The sequence below is a fragment of the Caloenas nicobarica genome, chromosome 5 (assembly GCF_036013445.1).
Source record: "Caloenas nicobarica isolate bCalNic1 chromosome 5, bCalNic1.hap1, whole genome shotgun sequence".
Taxonomy (NCBI): domain Eukaryota; kingdom Metazoa; phylum Chordata; class Aves; order Columbiformes; family Columbidae; genus Caloenas; species Caloenas nicobarica.
In genome coordinates, this window is record NC_088249.1 from 65664384 (window position 1) to 65691696 (window position 27313).

Consider the following 27313-nt stretch of genomic DNA (forward strand, 5'->3'; position numbering starts at 1 on the left):
CTGCTTTCCTTCTGGTAACATAAGAGAGCTGAGAGTGGAATTAGGACCGTGATCTAAGCAAGAGCTGGGATTGCTCTCTGTCATGTAGTGGGGAGCCGTGTGCCCCCTGCTACCCCTCAGGACCAGGAGGGTCTGGGTACAGCTTAGCGATTGGGGGGGCTTGGGGGCTGCGTGCCAGAAGCCTGGCAGCCTGCTGAGCCTGTTTCCTTCAGGCAGAGCCCTTGCACGCTCCTGTCTTTACATTTCTGAGGGTTAAGTGCTTGTCTGAGATTAAAAAAAAAAAGAGACAGCAGTCAGAGAATGGTACAGATAAATCTGTGTCAGTTTTGCCAGAGTGGGTTTCTGCAGCTCTGGATCAGGCAGCAAGTTTGGAGGAGCCCAGGGAATCCCTGTGGGGCACCGAAGAGGGGTTTAAGTCCAGGGAGATGAATAAGCCTGGAATCATATTCTGCTTCTGTGCAAATACTGTAACCATCCAGATGGAGGTGTAAAAAGCAAGTGGTAGTTATTTTACACCTTTTTTTTTTTTTTTTTTAGAAAAGTTATAAAATGTAACTTGGTGGTATTCTGAGAGGGCACAAGTTTGTTGGTGTGTACTGTGATATTCAGAGCATCCCTCCTGGGCCAGACCTGGGGAGGGGCAGCAGCCAGCACAGCCTCCCTGGGAAATAATAGAATCATTTTGGTTGGAAGAGACCCTTACGATCAGAGAGTCCAAACATAACCTAAATCTAGTGCTAAACCATGTCCCTCAGAGCCTCATCTAAATGGGGCCCTGGCTGCTGCTGTGTCAGTGTGGGTGGCGGTAAATGCTGTCCCAGGTGGGGCAGTGGGAAAAACGGGGCGGGGGGGGCTGAGCTGGGGGAAGGTCCAGCCTGTGCCTTGGATGAGGGGAGAGTTGTCACCGCAGCCACAACTGGTGGCTTCGCTTTGGGAGCAGACCAAGACGTGGCGGGTTTTTTTTGTTTGTTTGTTTGGGGTTTTTTGTTTGTTTTTTTGGTTGGTTGGTTGGTTTTGGTTTTTTAATTTTGTTTTTGTTGTTGTTTTATTTTATTTTTGTTAAAGCAAAAGGTGTGGGATCTTTTACACTAATTAAAAAAAAAAAAAAAAGGAGCGAGGAAATGGTTAAACACGCTTCATTTCGGGGACTGCCGGGGCGCGCAAGGGGCTCAGCCCCAGCGCAGCTCGCTGGCGCTTCCCCCGGGCGCTCCGCGGCCTCCCCCGCCCGCGGGCGCGCAGGGCGCGCTGACCTTTAAGCGGGCGCGCTGCCCCCGCCCGGCAGCTGCCGCTGTCGCTCCGGTGCCCGCCGCCCCGCGCCCAAGGTCAGCGCTGCCGCCGCCACCGCAGGTAGGCGCGGAGCTGCGCGCAGCGTGCGCGGGGGCGGAGGGGCGCGCTCGGAGCTGCCGGCCGGGCGGGCGGGGAGGGAGCGGGAGCGGCGTCACGGGGAGGGCCGGCTCCCCCCGCAGGGCCGCGCTCCCGGCGGGCCGGGCCGCCGCCCGCCGCCCTTATTTAAAGTCTGGCCGGGGGGCGGCGGGGCGCTGCGCGGTGCCGCTCGCTGGGTGAACGCGCCCTCCCCGAAAAAAAGCCAAGGGAGGTGGAGTGGAGTGGGGCGGGGGGGGAAAGGAGGAAGGGAGGAGGAAGAGGAGGAGGGATCCTGGCAAGTTCAGTTTGGTACCAAGTGGCTGCGGGGCGCGGGCAGGCGATGGATACGGATGAGATCCACCTGCGCAGGCTGCCGGGACCACGTAAGTTGTGCCGCGGCGGGGGAAGGTGCGGGGATGGGGAGCGCTCCGGGGTGCGCTCCGGTCCGGCTGGGAAAGGGGCTCTGGGGACGGCCGCTCGCCTCGGCCCCCCGCCCCCAGTGCCCCGATAAGGGGGTTATTATTAGCATTTCATCGTCTGTTTTTAAAAATCCAGGAGTAATCTCCGCAAAGTAACAGTGAAATCATATAGCTGGCTCCCGTCTTCCCCCTCCCCTCCTGACCGCCCCCCCCCCGCCCCGCAAATGCGAACCACGTTAAAGTCCTTTTTCTCTACGTTAATGTAGTAATTAAAAGATCGTCTAACCCCGGGAAGCCAATCTAATTATGAAAAATTGCTCGAGTACAAAGTCTATGGGATAAATCCTTGAGTTGATGATTGCTGTAAATTCACACTGTGCCACGGAAAAAGAGGGGAGAAAAAAAAAAGTATTACGAAATGAAATGGGTCTGTCTCAGATTGTCAGTAATGTTTTTACAGAACTGGCTAAATCATGTATCTCTGTATCATTAACTAATGTGTGCCGCAAAATAAATTATATATATTGGAAGGGGAAAATACATTCCTTGGCTGAGAAGTTACAGAATGTTTAGAGCCAAAGAGCAGATCGTTTAAATGGTAGGGGGTGGGAATTTCCTTGGCTTCCCTCTAGAAATAAATCACAGCTCAGTGTCTGTGTGCATGCATGTGCACCCACATATGCATTTATATAAAATCTTCACGCGCGCACACTGTGTATATAAAACCTTCACGCACACACATTGGAACACGAATTTTACAAGCACTATTTACTAAATGCATTTTTGTACCAGTTTAGAGACAATAAAACTAGAACTGAGATGCTAACCAGGAACATGCTGGAACACATCTGATTATCCAGCTAAATTGTATACAAATGAAGTAAATTTAGCATGGCACCATTTATAAATTCCATGCTTTACAATCAAAATTCCAAATCTAACTGTTTGCAGCTAAGAATAGCACGGGGAGCCCTTCTCTTTACTCCCTCTTTTTGGATTCCCACGAAAACCGTTATCCTAGAGTCTACTCATTAAATGGCCAAATATTCCACTGGAGTTCAGCCCATTTCGGAAAGAAATGCTGTATGCTCATCAAACTGTAGGCTAGCCAGAGTGCTCAGAATGAAAAGAAAACTATTTCTTTAAATTTTGACACAAACCAGCTGGGCTTAATATCTAAATACCAGGGAACGAGGTCTCTGTGTGCCACTGATTGTCCCATGTTAACTTACTTATTAAAATAAGAAGGAGCTCAAACTTTTCAAAGCTGGAATGCAAGGCAAGTAAAGTATAAGAAGCTGAGGTGTTCGCAGTACGTGAACAGAGATATCAGTAAGAGGACTGAATGATAAAATGACACTGGAAAACTCGACCATTACTCATGGAGCAGGTGGCATTTTATGAGGTAATCACAGGGATAGGGTAAGAGCCCTGAGAAATTGCTTGAGTGGCTTCTTTATCTTTGAGAAACTTTACATAATATTTTACAGTGACATTCTCTATTTAATTTACTGAATCACCCATTAGCAGCACAAACACTGTGTACCAGCTTCATTAATGAGTTCAAGGAGCAGTTTTGTTCTCGGAAGTGCATGTTTGTATTTCTATTGATAACCTATCCAAAAGAGCTTGTTTGTAAAAGCTGCTTATAAGATGTAAACTCATGTCTAATTACCTAGCGGATCAATGCATTACAGTACAAATCCTGTTCAGTTCTCTGGTAACTTACATTATTGCTGGAGAGACATGTGGAGACCCATCCCTGATGATTTTACATGGTCTTTATACTCAAAAAAACCTGCTGTAGACAGATAAGGAAACTTGCTTGTTACAAGGAGTTAGGGAAAATTGGGGTCTGTGAGAGGATGATAGGCAGGAAAACGAAGGAAAGTCCATGCTCCTCTTAGTACTGTCACTTACCTACACCCAAAGTACCTTTTTACTTTTCTCCAGCAAGGAGTTGGTCAAAGTGACCTCAGTACATTATTTTTGGCTCTTTCGGTGGCATGAAAGGACAGGTGTCCTCGGGTACATCTGTGCCCTGAGGACCCAGATGTGGCAGCTGATGCCTGCCGGCTTATTTTATGCCGATTCCTTCCTCGTGTTCTGGGGTAACGAGGTCGTCTAATGAAGATGGGGAGAAGGTCAGAACTGGGGTGGGCTCTGGAGGAAGGTACTAGTATGTTGAAAGGACTGAGGTGATACCCTGGCACTTCAGAGAAAGGCTTGGAGACACTGGGACAAGTGCTCAGGACTCAGGACAGGATTAGGAGCCAAGTCTTTACCTCCTAGATTTCAGCAATCAAAAATCCCCTGAGCAAACATCTGATCCCTTTGAAAACCATGACGGTTTTTTGTCACCAGCTTTAATGTCATCAGACTATTACCCCAGAAAATAAATGTTTTCCCCTTTTTCTCTGGAAGATACTGTTCAATCCAGAGCTGGGGCTTGCAGCACAGCTCCGTAGGTTTCTCATATGTATTACCCTGCTTCCCACGGTAGCACTGCAGCTATTTCCATTAACAGTGAAAATGATGAAGCGTATTAAGCTAATAATTAATCAGAGATGACAAGAGACTAATAACTGTATTGATTTAATTAGGACTTCTTTCCCAGCTCTGCAACTTGCAGTCGTGCACATCATTAACTTAATATTTTAATTTCTAGTAATAACTTATTAATTTCTGGAGATGAACACATACGCAGCCGCAGGTCTGACTTGTACCTTGGTCTGCCAAATAGCTGCGAGAAGCTGTTCTGTACGAGACCGAGAGCAAGCAGGGCAGTTTGTCTGTCCCCGAGAGCTCTTGTAGAGCGTTGAGGTGGTGGGAAATGGGACATTGCGGAGTCAGATGTGGTGGATGCGCCGGTTTGGTGTGTGTAGCTCTGTGGCTGCGCGCTGCGGTCGTACGGGCGTGACATGAAATATGGGGTGAAAGCAGCGTGCCAAAACAGAAGGCAGGAGAGTAACCCTGGGAAGCAGCAGTATTTATTGGCATCGGGGAGGGAAAAAAATATCCCTTTTGGCTTTAATTACACCCTTTGGGTTCTGGCGATTTTGGGAAAAGGAAGTGCTTGGGGACGTGCTGTGGTTGGAAAATGAGGCTCGCTTTAATTTAGGATCGCTTTGGGGAAAAGGAAGAAAGGAAGGGACTGTAGCGGGCATGACAAACTTCAGGACTTTACTGTGTGAAAGGCTGACGAAGGCTGAGTTTGCTCATCTCCCTCCCATTTTAGCGGGGGTACGTAGCACTCCCTGGGGCATGCTTGGCATCTGACACAGCTGGGTCCTCAGCATCCACCCTCCGATACCCAGAGACTTCTCCAGGAGGCAAAGGAGGGAGAAGCTGCTCTCACTGAGAGCACAGCCCTAAATACATGGCTGTATTTCACTGTACAGCAAATTTGTGCCTTGTCGGGAAGGGGATCCCGTTAACGTCTGCACAGAGCTCAGTATCCTGCTCTGGATTATCGAGGTGTTTGTAAATCTTTGCACTGTACCATCGAAAGGCTGAATCCTCTGCTATATCTTAATTTGCTGCAGAGGGCGGTCAGCAGAGGGAGGAGATCTGTGCAAGCCAAAGCATTGAGCATCCTTCAGAGAAGGGTCTGTCTGAGGTCCTTGGTGTTGTCCTTCAGCAAGATGATGGGGAGTTTGACGTACTTAAGCTATAATATAAAACATTCATTTCATGTAGAGTTGCTGGGTCACCGTATAGGTAAACCGTTAGGCTGATGAGCTCCATGAACAGAAACCAGCACTTCTTTTATTTCTTGCAAGCATTTTCAGGGATTCTGACAAAAGTACTTCTGTGCACATCCTCATGTTTTATTATACGTGGCAAGTTAGCGATAGCGGCGTGAAATAGTTCTGCTTGCTTTCAGAGACTACAAAAGCAGTTTAGCTGGGGACAATGTGAGCCGGGATGGGAATATTCACCTTCCTGACCTCACTCGTGTTCGCTGCCAAACTTGAGATGATGGCAGGACTCGCGGTTCTGTTGTAGGTACAAACCCCAAGAGGGGTTTTGACAAATGACAAATTTTCAGGAGTTGGCAGCCTCTGTGCCTTGCTGGGACCCTATCACGGTGTTATTTTCCGTGGTGCCAAGTCATCTTGTGCCAGCTATTAGATCTACGTAATGTAACTGAGTAACAATGCACAACTTTTTCCGGTACTTTGAAGAGCAAAAAGGTAGCGGTGTCTCCATTGTCACTGCAGGGTAATTTATGGTAAATAAAGGCTTTTTAGAAACAACCGCAATGTCTCCCTTGCTCAGGAGGCTCTGAAGGCGCAGGAAGCGAAGCTTCTCGTGCCGGGCTGCATTAGTCACCGCCGCCGCTTCATAGACGAGCCCGCGTGCCCTCGAGGGAAAGAGATTTTTATTTATTTGGTTTAGCCTTTGATTTGTATCCCTCATCCCTCTATTTCTGAAAGTCGTACTACATGCCGGTGGGAGGGCCAGCCCTTCTCCTTGCCCCCTAACCTCCCCGCATCCTTCAGCCTTTCTCTGCAGACAGCTGACCCGTGTCCTCGCCGACATCCTCGCTTCTCCTTTCTTCTCTCTCTTTGTGCCGCACCCCGTGTTCCGCCGTTTCAGCCTCTTTAGCTCTTTCCAGTGCCTTGTGCCTGCGGCTGGCCCACATGCCAGTGTTTTCTCTTCTCCCTTCTTCAAACCCCCACAGTTCACATCTTTGAACCTCCTGCTGGCAGTCTGTCCTTCCAGCCCTTACGGAAACTATTTCCAGATTTGAACTGATAAAAAGACAGTAGTAATGCTAGATCCAGTCCCATTCCTCTTTAGTATCCTCGTCTGCTTACCTTATCTGCATATCTGGATTTATTCTTGGCAGCTCTGTATCTGTGCTAGGACCTGGATGTACGTTCTTGTTCCTATGAGTGGTGTGTTAATAATATATATAATCACTGAAATGTCCTTCCAGACTGCAGCTGTGAAAAACAGAACCTTTTTTTTTTAAAAAAAACCCTGACACTAACACCTATGACCTTTTGCACATGACTGTAAGCACTCCAAGAGAGTTTTAAAACCTGGAATCTGTTATTAAAAGGCTAAGTGGTTTGCAGGCATTAACTGCACTTTTTATATCTTATAAATTATTTAACTTACATCATGACATCAGTGATTACAAGTTATGTGTTCCTGGCTCCCACTCCTGCTGTCTTACCTCTCCCCCTATTTGTATCCTGTGTAGGGAGAAACTTGATGAGTATGTACTAAAATGAGAAAAAGCTTTGTTTTCTAAACACATTGCAAATATTTGTTGTCTCTTGTACATCTTCATTGACGTCAGCTGATGTCCTACTTGCAGAACAAATTTGGAATAAGCAATAGGGATCTGTGTGTTGATAAGTAAGGTTGACAAAGAAAAATTTTGTCCAGGGAGAGAGAAACGAATTTCACGGCGTTCAGTAAAAAGGGCAAAGTTTGGCAACTAAGTTACATTCAAGTGCAGATTCAGGACACATTTTTAGAAAGTTAATAGGAGTGTGAGCAGGTAGGAACTTCAGTGACATCGTAGGGGTAAAAGTAATGAACACAGAGCCCTCTGAATGCATTTTAAAACTCTTCTTTTTACCATGATGTTGCGGCAGTTTTGCAGTTGTTCTTAAGACTGGAAGTTTCAGGCTAAGCATCACTCAAAGTTTTAGTTTTTTACTGCTTTGAAATAAAGAAAATGGCAGAAATGTGTCCAGTGCAGCATTAACAGTCAACGAAAAACCTATTCTGTATTTATATCTGATCATTTGTACTATAGCATCTTGGCTGACGATGTGTACCACAAGATATGTCAATGAACGTGCTTTGCGATTCTTCCCGGATTTTGGCAGGCAAAGATTCAAAATATGGTGTGACTTTATGCTTGTGGTATGATTGCCCAGAAGAAATCTACTGCAGACTGCGAAAGATGGAAGCTTTTATGCAAATACCATTAAATTCATCTCGGTGTGTTGCTGCACTGTTGTCCTGACAAGGTTTTCTCCTGATGAATGCTCGCTATTTTGGCAAGAGGAGGAAAAAGAAGGGATGTGTGGGCGTACTGCATGTACCGCTATGTTTTTGGGAGCTGAGTGTCCAGCTCCATATTAAATGACCTGGTTTTGGTTAGTATTGATGTGGTGTATTTATAGAGAGAAGCTGATCTAGACCTTGAGACCTTTTCTCTTGTGTGTAACCTGGTATGGACACTTGATGGAAGGTGTGTAATGGTCCGGGATGTACCGGCTGGTGCCGCGGTGTCTCTGAAGGGAGGTATCAGCTGTAGGACCACTGAAAGGGTAAGAGCAAGCAGACCATGCCAAAGCAGCTGTGGTATGTGTGGTGAAAACACCCTTTCCAAAACTCGCTAGTGGAAACTACTACATTATTGTCTGCGTCCCGTGCTGCTGGCACGGGGTGTGAGGCTGGTCTGAAGAAGGAAAATGGTTCTCTGTGTGTAGCCTGAATGTTGGTATGTGGTCAGCAAACCTCATCCAGATGCTTGTATCTTGCTGCATACTTTCGAATGTTCTTTTTCTGATGAATGGCAAGAACGGGTTTCTAAAAATAAATTAATGGTTTTCCCTTTTTACTTCCTGGGACTTAATATACTTTATTTATCTATATAGCTACTACTCATCTTCATTCTTCAGCTCACAAGAGTATAAACAGAAATGAGGCAGAGTCACAGAGTACGGGTGTGGAGCCAGGATTTTTCCAGGTTTTTAGCCAGGTGTTGGAGTCGCAGCCCAGGGATCATGGAAGGAAAGAAAGGGGTTGGCCTGGGGTTGTGCCTCAGGGGTCTCGCACATGAAATAGGCAGCACAGAGGAGAAAAGCTGCCTGCTGTCGCTTTTTGCATCTTCTTCCAAGGTGGTAAGACCTTGCAGCTCTGTGCAAAGGGTTAAAAATAAATAAAGAGTGCATTTTTAAGGTTAGTTTATCACTAAAATAATAAAACCCAAGTGACATTCCAGTTAACGATTCCTCTCATACTACCCCAACGTTGATTAGAGCAACATCCAAAGCAACAGTTACTTTAATTTAATCAGCTCAAGCAACATACTTGCAACAAGTTTAGCCTCCTAAGTTACCCTGTTTCCTCAAAAATAAGACCTACCCCCAAAAATAAGCCCTAGCATGATTTTTCAGGATTTTTGAGGATGCTTGAAATATAAACCCTAGTTACAGTTCATTAAAAAAGTCAATTTAAATAGTGTCTAGGCATCTATACATGTAAAAAAGTAAGCATCTTTTGGAGCAAAAATTGTATAAGACCCTGTCTTATTTTCGGGGAAATGGGGTGTGTAATCAGTTCACCATGCTGCTGTTAGTGTGCCCCAAATCAATCATCAGCTTGAACTAGATCTGAAAATAAATTAGTGTTATTGGGGTTTTTAGGAAATTACCTCCTTTCTGTGGTGATTACCTACTCAAATGTGTGGCTGCTTTGTACAATGGTAGTAGAATGTGCTATAATCTTGTTTATTCATTAGACATGTGAAGTATCTGACCTAAAACATACTAGGCATCGTTTTCATTCCCAGAACATGTTTTGGGAGTACCTCTCCTTGTTGCTAAGCAGCACATCTGTATGTTATAATGTACGTGAAATAGGAAAGACGCCTTATAAGGTGTATTGGGCGGTATGGATTTGTGCTGCCTGGAGCTCTGTGTGCACACATAGGTGCGTATTCAGGTCTGGCTAACAGGACAGACTTTGTGTCCTGTGGGAGAAGCGGACTTGCTAACCAACAGAATAAAGCAGAGTGAAGGGCAACATATTCCAGGTTTTTTATCAGCATGACTGATTGTATAGAGAGTGTGAAGTGAGTAATCCTTACGTTCCATTTCAAATGATTAAATGCATTCAGTTCAGCTCCACTAAAAGTCTGTGCACAATATTTGGATGTATCATTTGACCTCCTGCGTAGTAGAAGATAACATAAGATTTCCCTACATATGCACTATCTGCATATCTTTTCTGATTTTGCCAATACATACATTTTTCACATTTTTGTGTGCACCATGTCTGTTTTGCTTCTTATGGAAAGCTTTGCTTCCTCCCCTTTTTTCTCTTCTCAAACATGCTTGTTTAGCTTCATCCTCAGCTATTCCTGCTGTCAGGTTGCCTGGTGAAAGCAGCTGCTTCTCTGAGAACTGCTGCATAGAGTATTGAAAATATTGTCTGTGCTTCACTCTTAACTGTAGAATTAATTAAAAGGAACCAAAGCTTCAAAAACCAATAACCTTCCCCCCTGGATCCGTGTTTGTGGTTCCTTTGAGTTAAATGAAAGTGTTCTATAAGTGGACAGGGACAGTATTTAGTCCAGAATAGGGTGTTGCTTGGTCACGGGTTTCAGGGGATGTGGGTATCGGCACAGTGCTAGTGGGCTTGTGCTTGCAGGCTCCATCCGTTTGTCTGGGAACAGTCTTCTGGGGCTTAGCGTTGACATCGACAGGGACGTTGATTTAAAATGCTACTTCATCTTCACAATCGCTGTCAATAATCCATTTGGCAGACAGCGGAGACCAGCTAAAAGGCAGGAGAGGGCAGCCTAAGGTACGCTGTGAGGACATACCTCAGGCAACAGAGACAACTATTTCTGTGCTGCAGATTTGTAGTTCAAATTCCGTCATTTTGTAGAAACATTTTACTCCGTGTGCCCTGAGATGTTAAGTGATGCTTGGGTTCTCGGAATAGAAGCAGATCCTGTTTCTGAGCGGTTGTACTTGGGGACATGCAGGAGATTCTCCTTTAGTGCCCCTGGTAGGAGTCCAGGTTGAGAGGCAAAAGCTGAGCACAGAATTCATGTCTTAGCCCTTTTATATGTGCCTGAGAAGTAAAAAGTATTTCTTTACGCACTGATCTTAAAGGACTTCATAAACTTCAGTGAGACACTGGGAGAGCACATCAACTCCATTTACATCGCATTCATTTGCTGTCGCAGAACTTCTGTTACATGGCAAGAGTGAATATGTTGAATTTATGGGTTTGACACGCAACAGAAAATAAGAATTGTCATTTCAGTTCACTTGAAACGGATTCAGCTGAGAGAAGATAATACTTATCCAGGACACAGCTGTGTGCATTGTGTAGGTGAGAGTGGAAGAAGCAGGAGAGAATGTATCTGCCACAAATTAAACAGGATAAAATTGTTCTAGGTGCTCCTTCGTTCAGAATTGGAGTTTGGACTATCGGGCTCTGCTTATTCACTCTGCTATTTACTTTGCAGGGGACTACTGAGTGTCACCACACTGGAAAATTTGGCCTAAACGAAATACTTTATTTTTTAGAATTGCAGCTGATCATTTTCCTTGGAGAACGAATCTGGTCTCTCAGACAGGCTAAAAGTAATGACAGGTTATTGATGGCAAGAGAAATTGTGCTCGCTGCTGCCATTCTTACAGTGCTGCAATGACTTGTCTTTTGTGCACTGCAATAAAGTATTTTTAATTAATCATCTAAGTCCATCTGGCAATATAACTGAATAGTTGGAGAATAGAAACCAAAGACTGCATGCTAATTATCAACGGAAGAGCAGGGACAGGTCTTGGTTTAGATTTTTAACATTATGTACCAGAGGCATAGAAATTAAATCACCCTGCACACATTTTCTTCACCAAACATGACCAATATTTCACAATACAGTCTTAATCCTTTTTTCATACATCTATTTAAGGGATTTTAAGAACTATTTAGTTGAAGTGGAGGACCTTTGCATTTCGGGTAGCCTCTCATGAGCTCTGCTGTAGAATTCAGCGGCAATTTTGCCATCTGTCTTCATTTTGGAAGCAAAGCACACGTCTAATGGTACTTGAGGAGTTCAGCATCTCACCAGTCGTTGCATTAAATCTTGAAGGTAAAAATCCAGTCAAAGCAGCTCCTGGGAGGCTGCAATTGATTTTTAGTCCAGCAATTACTCTGTATTGACTGACATGAGCACATTGTCCATCAATAGCAGGAGTTGCCTGCAGAGACTCGCTTGTGGGAAGCTTTCAGGTTTTGCAGGTGGCAAATAAAATCAAGGGCCCTAGCAAACATAGTTCAACCTTAATGTGAACAACCTGATGTTTAAAAAAAAAAAAAAATATTACACACCTTTCATGCAGTACATGAGGTTTATGTACTGTCGTTTAATAATGTAAGTAGGAAAATAAAGATTTCTCGTAACCAGATTACTACAGGGGAATGTCCCTCCTCTGTAGTTTGATGTTGCTGTCAGACCAAAGCAGGGAGCTAATTTCAGCTTTTAGCCTTTCCCAAGTTTGATATCATTGCTCTTTCTGTTTCTTTGCATTGCGTCCTTTTTTGCAGCTGCTTTCTTTTTCACTCTTTCATTTATTTTTAAGATTCAAAAGGAGGAGAGATGGGGATATTACAGAAAAAGAGACCGAACTGGGTAGGGAAAGCGCTTCAGCTCTCCACAGGCAGGAAATTTGAGCTTCTCTGGAACCTGAATGAGTCCTGGAGCAGTCTTGTTATTTTTATATATTTATTTTCCTGTTTGGCTGCCCCGTCTGCTTTTCCCACGTTATCATCAAAGTGGCCCCAGAAGGGACAGTTGTGAAACAAGAAACTATCTGTGAGCAGAGGAACAAAACCAGAGCTTTTGTTAAGCTACAGATGCCTTGGTTTTAGCAAAAACAAACAACTTTAATTGCCATTGAGCATCTGCAAATGTTGCTGCTCTCCTCTAAATGTCTTTTAATATTGGGGCGGGGGGGGAAATGGGGAAATTGAAGAAGAGGTGGCAGTGGCAGCCCCATCCCTTTGAAATTTGGGTTTAGCCACTATATCCGTGGTGGTGGGTTCTCCCTCTTCCTACTCCCTGCCCTGGTCTGGATGCAGAATGGTTTGCAGCAGTGAAACTAAAAGAAAAAATAGTTTCTTCCCCTGGTTCACATGAACTACTCTGAACTGGAACAGATGTGGATGTACAGAACTATCTGCTTACAGCAACTGTTCCATTTATAACTGCAGATTTTCTATTCAGGTCGCTTTTATCATTTTAACTTATTTTCTGTTTCCACATCCTTTTCCACAATAAAATATTCTGAAGTAAATGGGTTTTTCAGCTCACATCCAAAATGTTTGCAAGGACTATTCCTTGCATGAGCTTACAATGGCAGCATTATTGTTCAGTAACTTTTTGCTAATAATGATGTCCAGTAGAGGCAAGGTCAAGTTTGGGTTTGCATTATTTTTAAGATGGGGTTCAGCATATCGCTTTATTACCAAATTAGGGCAGAATCCGGAGTCTGATGTAACGGTGATAAAACCTTGCAAAAGGCGTTTGTGATATCTAACTTTCAAATGGCATTTCTATTAATTTTCTGCTTTGTTTAACTGTATTCAACTTTGGTGTACAAAATAAGTTTGTGTGCAGCCCAGACCAAAATTGCTCCAGTGAGTACAGATAAGAGATTCAAATTCAACCACAAAAATTTGCATGACAGTGTTGTTTTTGCTTTGTGTTTTTCGTGAGCTCTTACTTCAGAGTAAAGTTCATTCACTGCGTGGTTTGATTAAGTGCTCAATAATTAATTCCACAAATGCTCTGCTAGGCTAGAAGGTGAGCCCTGCAGTTCCCATTGACTGGCACCCAAGGATGTGTCCTGAGATGAATTAAAAATGCACATAGTAGTGGTATTTGGTTAAAACTCATCAGTTCTGCTTCTCCCGTTCTGCACTCACCGGAGCGGACCATGTGGCCTTTATTACAAAATTAGGAATTCATTTTTTTAGAGTTACTTCAGCTTCTCTGTTCTCTAATTTTATATGGAAACACTCGGTCGTTTGTATATTGGAGACCGTACGTGTCGAGTTCTTTGTTTTAGTTCATTGCTTTCAGCCTTGACGCAGAAACCAAAAATTTCGTCGAAGTTGTGGAGACAGATAGGGTTTTAATCTAAACCATATTAAAAGTTGAAACCCTCCATAACTGTGGGGTTTCTTAGGGTTCAGCCGTGAACTACCTCATGCACTATCTTGGGGAAGGCCAGAGATTTTTCTTCATAATCTGAAGGCACTTTTCTCTTCTGGTTGACTCAATACCCACTCTCAAACTGGATGACGGAGTCCTGTGAAGCAATGTTGGGGTGGTGTTGGGATGCTCCAAGGAACAGTCTAGGAAGATGGGGCGTCCTGGTACCCCAGGCTATGGATTTTGTCACAGCATTGGGTAAGAAATGCTTTGCTCTTGTTACCTTCACGTTGCTCAAGTTGAATTAAGTTAAATGAAAATAGAAGTAAGTATTCTCAGTATGGAAAAGAGAGTTTCAAATATTCCGCAACAACAAATAGATGAAGAAACAAAAGGGAATTTTGTGCTTAATTTGCTTTTACCGAGGTTAGATGGATAAGACCTCTCCACCTGTCAGGCTGATGTGGTGTAGACAGGTTTCTGACACACAATTTGTGCTCACTTAAACTCTTGTGTAATTGCACCCCCGGGGTGAACCTTCCAGTGTGGAGCGATTCTCCTTCCCATTATCCATAGGCTTTCTATTTCAATAGCTGTAGCTTGCTTTATTTGCTTTGTTTAATTTTTGTTTAAAGTTCCTTCTAAGAAAAAAATAGCAACATTCAACTGCAAATATTTTTTTTTTTAGTCTCTTTGAATGTTTGTGGTTATACTGGTTGTTGCCACCACACGGAAAACTCTTTCACATCACCCCCACGACAGAACTTTTCTCCTGAACCCTCTTAGCGTCCTTGCGCTACCCTTCTGCAGCTTTAATAAGAATTAAAAATTCGTGGGAATGTACCCGCTCCGTAACCACATCAAAGCTGTGGTTGAAGTCCAGTTTTCAAATAAGTCTCAAAGTTGGCCGAATGTGGGTTTTTTTGGTTTTGATTTGATATGTTATATTCAGACCCTACTTGCAACATTCAGCGAAGGCTGGAGGGCAGACACCAAGTTCCCAAAAGATAATTGCTGTCTGAACTGAGGCAACATCTCATTTATCCGTTCCTGTAACTTGTCCACATGAGTTGTTTTATCCTCTTTCACCGAAGCACCACGTAATTTGTCTGGTTTTAATATTGACCAGTAGTAATTCATTAATGTGAAGAATATGCAGTGAAGGAAAATCTGTTTACAGTTCTTTGATAGATCGGTTCCATCTTTGTTCGCATTTGCCAGTTTTATTGACTTCATTTTTAAAGAAAAATAATTACAAGGAGTCTGGTTTTAGTCGAGGACTTTTCTGTTTTATGTGAAGAATGGACAAAGACCTGTCGCATCAGGAGAGTAAAATTAGGTGGGAAAAAATGTTCTTTCCCTTCTAACAAATAAATCAAGTGCTTCCACGGTACAAGAATATACAGCAATGCAACACTAAGGATACTAAGGATAAGCAGACACATCAACAGAGGGAAATCTCTGACAAGTGTTAGGTATGTCACTTGGACATGGGATGTGTCTTAGTAGACAGTCTGTCACTTTTATTCCGTAATAACTTTTGACAAGAGACAGATAATACCGCAGAGTTTATTTTAAGGTAGATTGTTTAGTTTTGTGTCTGTTTTCTTTCTTCCTTTTTTTTTTTTTTTTTCAGGATACTTTCTCTTACCAACAAAAAAGAAATATAGCGCCCCAGCTACTTGTGAAGTTTGGGGATTTGGGGTAAGGAGCTGGTTATATTTAGGAAGGAAGCGCTGGATGCTGTGGGGTGTCAGTAGCTCGGCTGGGGGAGTCGTGTCCCCCACTCCCATCCCTGTGCCATGTGCTGTACCCCCGGAGCTGGGAGGGAGTTTGGGGGCTACCAGGTCTCCCTCTGCGGGAAAGAGATCAGATAATCCTATACAGAATCATAGAATCATTTTGGTTGGAAGAGACCCTCAAGATCATTGAGTCCAACCCTAACCTAATTCTGGCACTAACCCATGTCCCCAAGAACCTCGTCTATATGTCTTCTAAACACCTCCTCCGAGCTGTCCCCAAGGTTTATCTGGAAGAATACAGCTTTTTTTCCTTGTTTTCTTTTCTTTTTCTTTCTGGATGCATGTTGTTCTTTGGTCAGGTGAGCACTTGAGAGTACTTTGGAGTCCTCCTGCGTCGAGCTGTGCAGGTGGAGGTTGGTCCCAGCCCTTGGGTCCTTGCAAGCCCCAGGCTTTCGCTGGCATGACCGAGCAGGCTCCCAAGCCGTGTGGTTGTCCAAAGGCAGATTAGATGTCTAAAAACACAAGATTACCTGAGCGGTACTTGTGACCAAAAGGAGATTTAAACATCAAGGGCTCAAAAAAAGAAAGGGTTTGTTTGTTAACCAGTGCCTGAGCATGCTTGGTGCAGGCAGCTGGTGCTTTGCTGTGTCTTTGCTCTCGCGGCACCGAATGCACCCCAAGAGGTGCTGAGCGCCCCAGGAGGTGCGGGGTGCCCTTGTCTCCCACCGCTTCCCATGGTTTGGAGAGCAGGGATGCAGAGACAGAGCTTGGCAACCATGTGCTGCCTTCTGGGGCTGGAGGATTCAGGACGAGAAGAAATGTCAGAATCCTCTTGGGACCAACATGGGAGCAGAAGGGCCATCCAGAGAGGCTGCACCTGGGAGGAAGGGAATATTTTTTTATTTTTTACTTTTTTTAAAGCTCTTGAAAGTGGGTAAACTTGGGTGATGCTCTTGTCTTTTCTAGCTTCCCATCGTACACAGACTGATTTGTTAGACATCTGTGGTACGATCGATAGATAAGGCATTGAAATATTTACTCACCAAGTTTAAAGGGCACAGAAATTTGCTGTGAGAAACCAGCTGGAGTTCCCGAAGCCCCAGTCTGCCTCCAGACATGTCCCACAGCCTCCTCCAAGAAGGGGGCAAGAAGTCTTAATCCAAACAGAGCAAGGATAATTTGCCCCTGAAGAATTTTCTTTCAGGTTCAAAACATCTGAGTTCCAGGCTGGCTGCTTAAGTGTTGTTTGAAAGGCTGTTTTTGTAAAACACGTATCAAAGCCCTTCTTGAATCCAATAAGCTCTTTGCATCGGTTCATGTCTTATAGCGAGAGTTTGCCAAAGTTTGTGTGAACAAGTGTTACACTTGTTTTTTTCTGTATTTTGGTGATGTTTTACAGCAGTGGGAGTGTGCAGCATAGGATCAAAGAACTGTTTGGTTTTTAAAAAAAAGGAAAAGGTCTGTCTTGCCTCACTGAATTTGTACAGTAGTAAAATTATGAACTGGGACCATGAGGTTATAACTGCAGCATTTCTGAGGCTTTCCATCAATAGTGTTTTGCTTTCCCTCGGCTGTGGTTTTAGAAGCAGGGATCTTACAGCAATACCAGCTTTAGCTCATGAGATTTTGCTCCTTTCTCACCATTCTCTTGCTTGAACACTCAATCAATCATTTATGAGTCTGCTACATGCAGCCATCACCTTTCCTTGGACTTGGTTGCGTTGCTTCTTTCCAGCCCAACTTATGCAATAATCATACAGCTTAAAATGATGATCCTGTTCTTCCTTACTCAACACGTGTAAAACTTAAAGCCAAAACAAAAGTGCAAATAAAAGTGAACAGATGGGTGTCTGCATGGATGTCTAAAACCTGCTACTACACTAAACCTTTCCGAGAGCACTGAAGAGAAGCTTATCCTTTAAACTTTATGAAGGAATAACTTGTAGACTGTTAACTTTTATTTTTCTAGGGGGTGGGGGCAACCATCGAGTGAAAAATCTGTCTGGAGTAAGTGAAACCGGTAGTCTCTAAAGTATGTGTTACAGTTTGGAAATGTCTGCGAGAGGCTGTCGCTGAGAACGGGCCAAAAAGGGAGCCTGAAAGAAAAATTAGAAGGGGCATGGAATGTTATTAAAGCTATAATTGTAAACACAAGAGGCACTCTGATATTATTTCTTTTCTTTAAAATTGCCGTGTGAGTGGGAATTGCTGTCTGGGAGTTCACAGCATGAGATGCAGGAAATCTTTGTTAGAGGAGAGGAGAAGATGCATAGTGTCTCACCAGATGTATGTGTTCAAATAATGAATTTGGACCGTTAGAGTTATGAACTGTAGGATTTCTAAGCCCTAATAGGAGTGTTTTCCCACTCGCTGTAACTCAGCTCCAGTAGACAGGTAATTGATTGAAAGAAATAATGTGTTGCCCCTTCACTGGAAAATGTTTGACTCCTGACCAGTTCTGAAATGCAAAACCCCTGGTCTGCTCCCAGCGTCGCGTAGTGTGTGAACATGGTCCGTCATCCAGCATGTAGATGCAAATGTTTTGGAAAGGGCTTTAGAAAAGTATTTCCACCCTTGTTTTGCTTGGTACCAGCTGCTATTGCACCCTGAAAATAAAATGAGAGCCGATTCCTTTGCCTCTTAAGGAAAGGGCATGTTAAACCGATGTTCATGGTGGTGTGTGTTCAGATTTCATACCCTGCTTGTTTGGGTGCTTTCAGAGACGTTACATGGGATGATGGGCACCAAAGCTTCACCGAGGTCAAGGGATGGGCTGCAGCAGTAAATGAGTGATGTAGGTACCAGGCAGGACCCACCGTGCAGGTCACCACCATGGTCTGTGTCCTGTCACCTGGGCTGAGAAGGTGCCCGTCTCGGTGGCTGCGCTGCCAGCTCAGCGTGCGGGCAGGAGCAGCAGTGGCTTTGCAACGCTTACTCCATGTAATTAAACACTTGGGCAGCACCAGCGTGCAGCAACTGTTTTGAAAATAACACGATGGAAACGTGTCGGGACACTTTGGTGGCAGTAAGCCTGTGCATACTTGCAACTGAGAGCACCCTGTGTCCCCTTTGATGCCCCACTCTGTGCCCTCGTTTCAAATGACCTTAAGGTTGGCTGCGTTAATGAGAGCTGCTGGTTAATTTGCTTAACTGTGAAAAGCTGTAGTTCATGGGGCATGTGTGTAATTTAGGGCCCAGGAGTAGCCCCGTTCAATAGACTGGGTCTGCTCATGTGTTATGCTCGTCCTTGGAACCATTAGTCTTTGTTCAGCAATGTAATTAAAACCACTCTTGATGATGGGGGAGCGAGACGGGCTCTTCTCCATGCTCTGAAGTGTTTAAATTTAATGGCGAATTTAATAAACAGTCCAACAGGCACTGGCACAGATTTTTCCTGAAGGGTAATCCTGCCAGCATGTGCCGTTTTATAGGCTATATAGAGAGTGTCTTAAAAATTTAACTTTATGTTAATTCTTTGTGGAGCTCATGGACGTGTTCCAGTTGTGCTCTCAGTGCCCCCAGCTGAGGCTTTCACAGGAGTTTGGGACTTAAGAATACAGGAAATGTAGATGGGAAATGTGGGGAGAAATTATTTTGTGTTGTTAATACCATTTTCAGAATTTGCATGGGATATTGAAGATTATTATATGATTTTTTTGGTGACACCTGAAGGCATTGAAGTCACGTCATGATAGGGAGAAATGCCACTTTCTGGCTTGGCTGCCAAGCGAAAATGAAATGTATTGCATGGATGTTATTGTTGTATAAATGGAGGGATTGATTGATGGCAGCTGCTTTTCGATTTTTTTTTTAAATTATTATTATTATTTTTTTTCTTCCTGTGGTGGCTTTTGTGTTCACTTCTTCCATTCTGTTGTGCTCTTAGAAAACCCTAAGATGTCTTTTTAGTTTTGTCTCACGTGACTTTCCAGTGAAGGGTGTTATAGAAGAATATTTTAGTGTTAGATGGGAGTATAAGAGAAATGGTATGTTTAGAGAAGCTTGAATGGCTCCAAATTTCTGTCGTCTTGATTTGTGTTGTTATTCCTCATCCTTGTCACTATTGGAACACCAATGCTTTTGGAAATACCTTTTCAATTTGGTCCTACAAGTCAGTTCGTAATGAACCAGACCTATCTAGCCTGAGAGACCTTCACTTGGCACTCACAAGATGAATGGCCTGCTTAAATATGCACAGGTTTATGTTTTCCTTGGGCAGGATGGATGAGCTTAGCCCTTAGTTGTACTTAACTTATTTTGAGTTTCTTTATAAAGAAAACCTTGTAGCCAAGTGGTCAGGGCAGGAGGCAGCAGTCTGACCCGGGCTGTACCCATGACTCAAATTGCACTGAGTCAACAGGCACCTTGGCCAATCCAGGCTGCAAACTGAATTATTAAGAATGACTTCAGTAAAATTTTGCATTTGGATTTAGCTCATGTGAAGAAGTGGTTTTAAAACTGTTTGTACAGGGGAGTTTGAACTGGAGAAGGTTGACTTTTTTTTTTTCCTTCTCTTCTTTAAATCTATGTTTGTGTTCTCCTCCACCATGTATTTATTTTAAAATCTAGTTGTGCATCAACACATTCTCAATCTGAAATGTAGATCTTGGACTGAGATGGTTTAAATGTTTGAACTGGATCCAGTTTTAAAGTACCACAGTTATCTAAGAAGTACATCAAAGTTTCCTTCAGTGTTCATTTCTCATTATTATCTATTCTGGAGCACTGATTGTTTTTCAGTATAATGAGTGTATGTGTTACCATAAGTTCTCTTTCTGATCTTGCACCTCATGTTTACAGACAAGAATCTCATCCAGTATCTATGAAACTAAGTTTTACTACGTCAAAAACAAACTTTTGCCCCAGTCCCACAACTCTAGATATTCAATCTTTGTACTATAAGGTCACTCAAAAGTACTGGTTTGATTTTTCTTTGAATATGGGCACATATGGTTTGGATTTCTATCAAATTCCTCAGGGCACCCAAATGAGTTAATGGTATCTCTGTTCCGCTATGGCAGGTTTAGGCTGACTGTGGCAGAACAGTTGATCATAGATCTAAAATAAATCCTACTGATGCCAAACTGCCCCACCAAAAATTTCTTGAAACCTGAACCAATCAAGTGAGTGTATTTACCCTTCAGCATTTGGTGTTAATTTTGCATGTGGTACTAGCAGCTTTAAATCTTACGTTGTTAAACCAAACTTCTTGTCGCTTTCTGCTTGGAAAAGGATGTGCTCCCATGGCTTAGGATGAGAAACAGACAAGTGCAAAATAGTCCATCTGGGCAGGAATAATTTGCTGGTTAAACAGCAGTTCCTCAGAAAAGGGTCTAGGAGTCATAAACTAAGCATAAATCCACAATATCTTTTGTTCTAGGGAACATGTTGGCACCTGCAATGGATCACGTGGTAATAGATCATGTACTAATTCTGCTCAGGGCTGGAAAAGCATGACCTGGAGTACTTTATCCAGTTTCCAGCATCATTTTGCAAGAAAAGTGTGTATCATACAGCCTAAAGCCAAGAGGAGGGCAACAAAAATGAAAAGAAATCCAAGAAAATACATCTTCGAAGAAAGTAGTGGAAGAGAGGCATTTGGCCAACATGGTTTGCAAACTTCCATTTGGCTTTCTAGGTAGAATTGTTGTTTGGGGGGGATAGTATCCTTTTCCTGGTCTGAGGTGCCCTGTGTTAAGGCTGAAATTCGCTTGTAGCTCAGAGGGAAAAGTCCGCGTTACAGGAGGAGAAAAGGAATAAGTGGGAAACCCTGGGTGCGTGCGTGGCCTCCGTGCCAGCTGCTTTCAGGAACTCCTGGGTCGTCATGTCCAAATCTTTGCTATTTTGGGCAACCACATCACAGAATCCCATTCATAAATTTCTCAAGCACCATTATAAAAATAGTTTGTTTATTTAATTATTTATTTATTTATTTCCCTGTTTTGCTCCGATATGAACCTCATGCCTCTAATGTGGAGCCTCTTCTCTAATGATCATCTTTGAGCGTATTAAGCATTAATGTAGTCACATGTGCACATTTTTTGTTCTTCGTTGCCCTTTGGTGTCTTGACCACCTGGCTGGGGGGGTGGGATAGAGGGTAAGGAAGGAGCAGTTTCCTAACTTAAAACACCCAAGTTCTTTTATTATTGTCTTCTAGAGAATTAAGCTCCTTTCTCTCTATCACTGCCACCATTCCCTTGGTCATTTTGCATGTTTAAATCTGAGTTTGTTTCTGAAATAGGGAGCGATGAGTCCTGCAGGCAACATCCCAGAGAAACGCTGCTGTTGCTCTTTCATCTTTACTGGAAGTACTTTGCCTGATATACCCTGAATTGTCATTTGCCTTTTTCTGAGCCACTTCTCCCAGAGGGATAGTTGTACTGTGATAAGTGAGACATAAGGAAGGAGTCCTGAAGTATCAGCTAGACAGAGCTAGCATGTGATACCTCTGGAGAAGATTGGGAACAGCCTGTGTTTGAGCAGAAACCACGTTCCCCTGCACTGAGAGCCCTGATGGGCTCATAAAGGAATTACAGTCATAGGAAAGATATTTTTGTGGGTGTTCCTTGAAATCGAGAAGTCCGGTTCCTTTTGGGCACAGGGTGGACAGGCAGTGCGTGTGCGGTTTGATCAGAAGGTGTTAGCTGTGAGTTGGTTTGACACTGTTTTCTGCTATTCTGCCCTGAGATCACCTCTGCTACCAGCAGAGACCAGAAGTTCTCAACAGAAAGCGAGTCCCAAGAACAAGATGCAGGTGGCCGTGGGAGCAGAGGAGTGTTGCATTAACAGGTTCTTTCACTATCATGAGGGCGCTCGGGCAATCCGGCAACTTGAAGTTGTTACCTACAGTAAAACAAACATCTGATTGATTTGCAAGAAAAAAGAGGTTTACGAGGTTGTCCCTTAACTGACATGGAAGAGAGGAGCTGATGAGATTTTCTAGAGGTTGAGCAAGAAAAATCTCAGCTGTTTTTTTGGTAGTGAGGGTCCTGAGGCAGTAGTATAAAGGCTCAGAAGATTCTCAGCTAACCACCCTCAGCTCTTGCAGTAGAGAGAATTTCACATCCTCATTGTGTACAACTAATTCCGTTTCTGACAGGTGCTTTGTGCAGGGGTTTAGGCAAGAGATCAGATTTAGAAAACAGAAGAAATGTTTGGTCGGGGGTGGCTTACCACATTGTAAGAATATTTCACGCATTCTGAAAAGTTCAAGAAATTTATTGTCATCAGGAGGACTTGAGCAGAAACAGTCTTGTCTTTGGTGCCTATGAAGTAAGGAGAAGGCAGAACTGTCAGTAAATGGTAAAACCAATAAGTGTCCTTCCACAAACCAGAAGAGACTCCAGCTCAAGGGCAGGACAGACCTCATGCCAGCAGTGGGGATCTTGATGTGGTTTTGGACTGCAGAAGCTCAGGGTCCCAGCTTAACCTGCCAGCCATTGCACCCATGAGCTCTGTGACCCACGAGGATGCGACCAGTGGCCCTCGTCGGGTTCCTGATGATGAAGCAACGAGGCCCCGTTCAGAAGGGCAGAGTTTTAAAAGGTCACTGCTGGGTGGAAATTTTTATCTGCTGAACTGAATCAATATTTTGCAATTTGGAAATCTTACAACCGTGTGGTGTGCCCCAGTGATCTCGTTGGAATAATGAAAGGTAAATGGGTGTCTGCACAAGAAGATCCTCGTTTTTCCCCCCTCTTTTTTTCCTTACACATAGGTTTCCTAAGGCATAGCGTACGTTTCCTAGGGCATAGTAGCAGCACAACCATTGACTTTGGTGCTGCTGCTACTAAGCATTTCCATATTTAAACAGTACTCCAGAATGTTTATTGAAGTGGGTAAGTGATACGCCATCCAAACCTCTGGGAATCGCACCATAAATTTCCCAAATAAATAGGCATAAGGAGAGAAGCCAAACAGGATACAAGCACTAAAATGCCTCAAGATGCGTCCTTTTCTGTCAAACCAGCAAGTATCTGTTTTACTATGAAATACAGCATTTCAGATACAGATTTTCCTGCAATTGGCTGATTTTGGTGCTTGGCTGCTTAAATCTTGTTTAAAAGGTCACAGGCTGAGTCCCTTCTAAGAGCCTGAGGGCTGATGAGCAAGCTGAAAGATTAGCAGGGAATGTACTTGATATTTTCTTGTCCAGGGAGATCCCCACAGAGCGCTGCAGGAATTGTTACGCTGGCTGGAGTAGGTGCGATGAGGCATTTTTTTGTTTTGCCGGAACATCACGTTCAAGGGGGACAGAGCTGGTCTGTAGATATTTTCTCCCGTGAGAAGTGGCACTCCAAAAGCTTTGACCTTGGTCAAGCTGTACCTGTGTTTATACTTGCTCCAAATTTGAGTACCATTAGAGCATCCAGCCTTCCCCAAAATACAATTTTGTGATGTACTATTGTGGGACATTAATCAAGAAGACTTTTTGAAGTTACCTTGAAGCATCTTGTTGGACTGCTTTGTCTGGAGATGTGCCATGGTGGCATTCACAGTCCTTCCTTTGGTCACAAGGGCTTCGTGGGCAAGAACCAGCCCGCAGGTGGGGAAGGCATAAGGAATATGAACTGTTGATCTGAGTTATAAGTGCTTCATGAAGGAATATAGGAATATAGAATCATAGAATCTTTTTGGTTGGGAAAGATGCTCAAGATCATAGAGTCCAGCCGTTAGCCGAACACTGGCACTAAACCATGTCCCCAAGAACATCATCTGTGTGGTACAGACACAAAAATTATCAGGAAAGAAATCATAGTTTCATATCAACAAAAATCATCCTCGTTAAAATTAGGTAAAGCAAATAAAAAGATTCAGAAACATAACGTGTTTGTAATGTTGAAGTATTTCTTCATGTAAGTGTGCAGTTATTGATAGGGGTGATAGGGGACACAAATATCCTTTATGTATGTATTGGTGGTGTACAAAATGCTTATACTCCATCCTATTCTCTTCTTGGCTGCTGGAGGAGCTGCGTAGACAGAAGCTGTTCCTTGGGGAGAAGGTCTGACATATTGCACACACAAACACACAGGGTAGATGGTTTCTTACAGGCTATGAAGCCCAGGAAATCAATTGCATGCACATTTTATCCCAAGCATACCTGCTCCCATATTAGTAAGAAACAAATTTACATCACGTGGAAGGTCATTTTCTTTTTCTCGAGGTTATATTGTGTGAAACAGGACCACGCACAGGCGGGTGATGCTCTGGTGAGGTCCTGCCCCTCTGTACATCTTCACCAAGCAGCTGGTGGAAGGAAGGGGCCCTTGATCTGGACTTGGGCTGGAGAGTGACAGTGTGAAAATCAAAATGTGCACCCCCTAGGAATTTTTTTTTTTTCCAACCGCTGCAACTGGTTCAAATATTTTAAATATCGTATGCCTCTCAAATTAATGCTTCATGCAACAGCTGATCCAGGGTTACAACACCTGTTCTGCCGTAACCACTGTTGCTCTATCACATCACTTCACAGAATATCTCCGATACATAGACAGTCATCATAAAAAATAGCAACAGATATGGGTTCCAGACATCCCAAAGGTTAGTAAAGCAGACAGTTCAAGGACGTTACTCACGAGCTCTCCCCATTAGATTTGAAATCAGTCAGAATGCACCATCTTCATTTATATTTACCTAGTTGTCCTCTGCTCCTTTAAATACCAGTAATTAGATAATTACTGTGGTCAGGAAAAATTACTCTTTTTTCTTTTAATCAGCAATAAATTTATTTCAGATTTACAAGTAACCACTTCAAGGTAATATGTGAAAAGCTTGAATATTTTTTTAAATAATGAAAAAGATAGAGACGATTCCTAAGACTAGAAACCTAGCTGGCAACAATGTATCATCCTGTGTTTTGTAAACTGATGGCACTAACTAACCAACATAGAATATGTGTTATTAAAAAGCAATAAAGTTTGCAAATAGCAGTGTACACATATTTTGACAAAGTTTATGGAATAACAGATGTACTAAAGGACATTATCCAAAGGAATCACTTTTCTAAATATTTTGGTAAGATAAGATTTTTTTTTTTTTTTAATGCAGAGTATTGTTTTTCTAAACGTTTCAATGCTTGAAGATAAGCAATATATTGAAGTTGAATTCTATTTTTTAGGGTTCCATTCCATTGTTTAGGATTTTTTTCACTGACCTGACAAACATTTACTAGATAAATGAGCAGAACATTTTCCTTTTTTTTAAAAAAAAGAGACAGCAAGTGAAATATTATTCTGTTAACCAAAACAAAAAAACCTCCCTACAATAAAACATTGTTTTTAGCTTAGATTCTTAATCATAGTCTAGAGGAAAATAAAGTCCTCTCTTAAATTCTAGAATGAAACCTTGGCCCTCTATAAATAACACAGTTACAACATCTTCCATGTCTTTCTCAGGAAATATGAAAACAAATAATGTTTTCTCTCTTTCTCTCTGTCTGCATCGATGTCAAATTCTTGCTTTTGGCAGGAGTTGCCGGTTCCTTTCTTACCCAGAGTATTTCCAGCCAGGCCATCACCAAACACGTGGGTGTGCTGCGTTTTTGTCCGCCTCATGGTTACATTTTGCTCAAGTCTCTTCACCGTGATGGTTAAAATACCTTTTGACCGTTAATTATGTGGGTGACTCCTTGCTCTCAGATGAGGAGCGGTAAGTTTTCTGTGCAGTGTAAACATTGTTTAAACATTATGTCGGAACTGTAGAAATAATTAAAAAAATCTAAAACATTTCTTGGTGGAGCCTTACATTGTGCAGTCCAGGAGCAGCTGATGGACCATAATGGAATAGGTACAACTTGGGAATTAAAAAGAGTTGTACTGTTTGAAACGATATAATTTTTAGATTTTTGGTTTGGTGGGTCATAAGTTTATGGTGCTCAGAGTTGTTTTCCCAAAGGAGGAGGATTTGTGCCTTCGGATAATCCTGGCTTTTTAGTCAGTCTGTCCACTGTTACAAAACCTACAGGGCAGCCGTTTACACTTAGGCTGGGTCTTGACTGCTCATTTGATAAAGATGTACTAGATAGTAAAGACCATCAAAAGGTCTTTAAGGAAGAGACTTGGTGAGCCTGAGTTCAGCGCTGCTGTCATCATAAGCTTCCCTACCGAGGGCAAAACTGCAAAGAATGCAAATCTCTGCTCAAACATTTCAAGTGTGCCTTTCATCTGGGGGTCTCGAAATGCCGCGTCAAGGCATTGGCCCGGTCCTTCCTCTTGCCGGCACTGGCTTTGCTGATGGATTGGTTTTCTGCTCCAAGAATTTTGCCACCCAAGATGGGACCACGAGGAATCCCAAGGAGGAGTATCTTATTTTCCTGTAGCATGTGTTTCTGCATCCTCTGGCACAGGGCAGGCTCGCTGGCTGGGATGTGGCACCTTCCCAGAGCATCAGCTTCTTTGTGGCAGGCGGATCTCAACTCACTTAAAAACAAGGAGGACCACCTGGTTGCATAGTCACTTCTTAGGTCTTCTGCCTCTGGTATCCCTCAGTTTAGTTCATTAAGACTGGGGAAGGCAAGGAATGGTGTTCTCATGGATAGACAAGAGTTAATAGAGCTTTTCACCCCCATGGATTTGCGTTCACTTGCTCAGGGAAATATTGTTCCAATTGCCAGTGCAACTTCGCAGTTAATTGTCATACAGCAATGTTGCTCTGCATCCAAGTTAAAAGTGCAGGGGTAGGAAGAAAACTTGCTAGAACCAAGCTTTTGCTCAGTGCAGGGTTTTGGTTTTATTTTGTAGAATCATAGAATCATTTTGGTTGGAAGAGACCCTCAAGATCATGGAGTCCAACCACTAACCCAACACTGTCACTAACCCATGTCCCTAAGAACCTCACCTCCATGTCTTTTAAACCCCTCCAG

The 27313-nt window shown here is 43.3% G+C and overlaps 1 protein-coding gene across 5 annotated transcripts in view; it reads left to right on the forward strand.

The window, feature by feature from the left end:
* Positions 1-1310: 1310 nt before the first annotated feature.
* ANO1 (anoctamin 1) overlaps positions 1311-27313 on the forward strand; it is an 80753-nt gene continuing 54750 nt past the window's right edge. For 3 of the 5 annotated variants that reach the window (XM_065635472.1, XM_065635474.1, XM_065635475.1), the window contains exon 1: positions 1450-1745. In XM_065635472.1, coding sequence (XP_065491544.1) covers positions 1703-1745 — 43 coding nt within the window. In that variant the 5' untranslated portion in view covers positions 1450-1702. Of the gene's footprint in view, positions 1348-1449; positions 1746-25920; positions 26101-27313 lie in introns of those variants that run through there. The other 2 variants (XM_065635473.1, XM_065635476.1) reach the window with 2 other exon arrangements.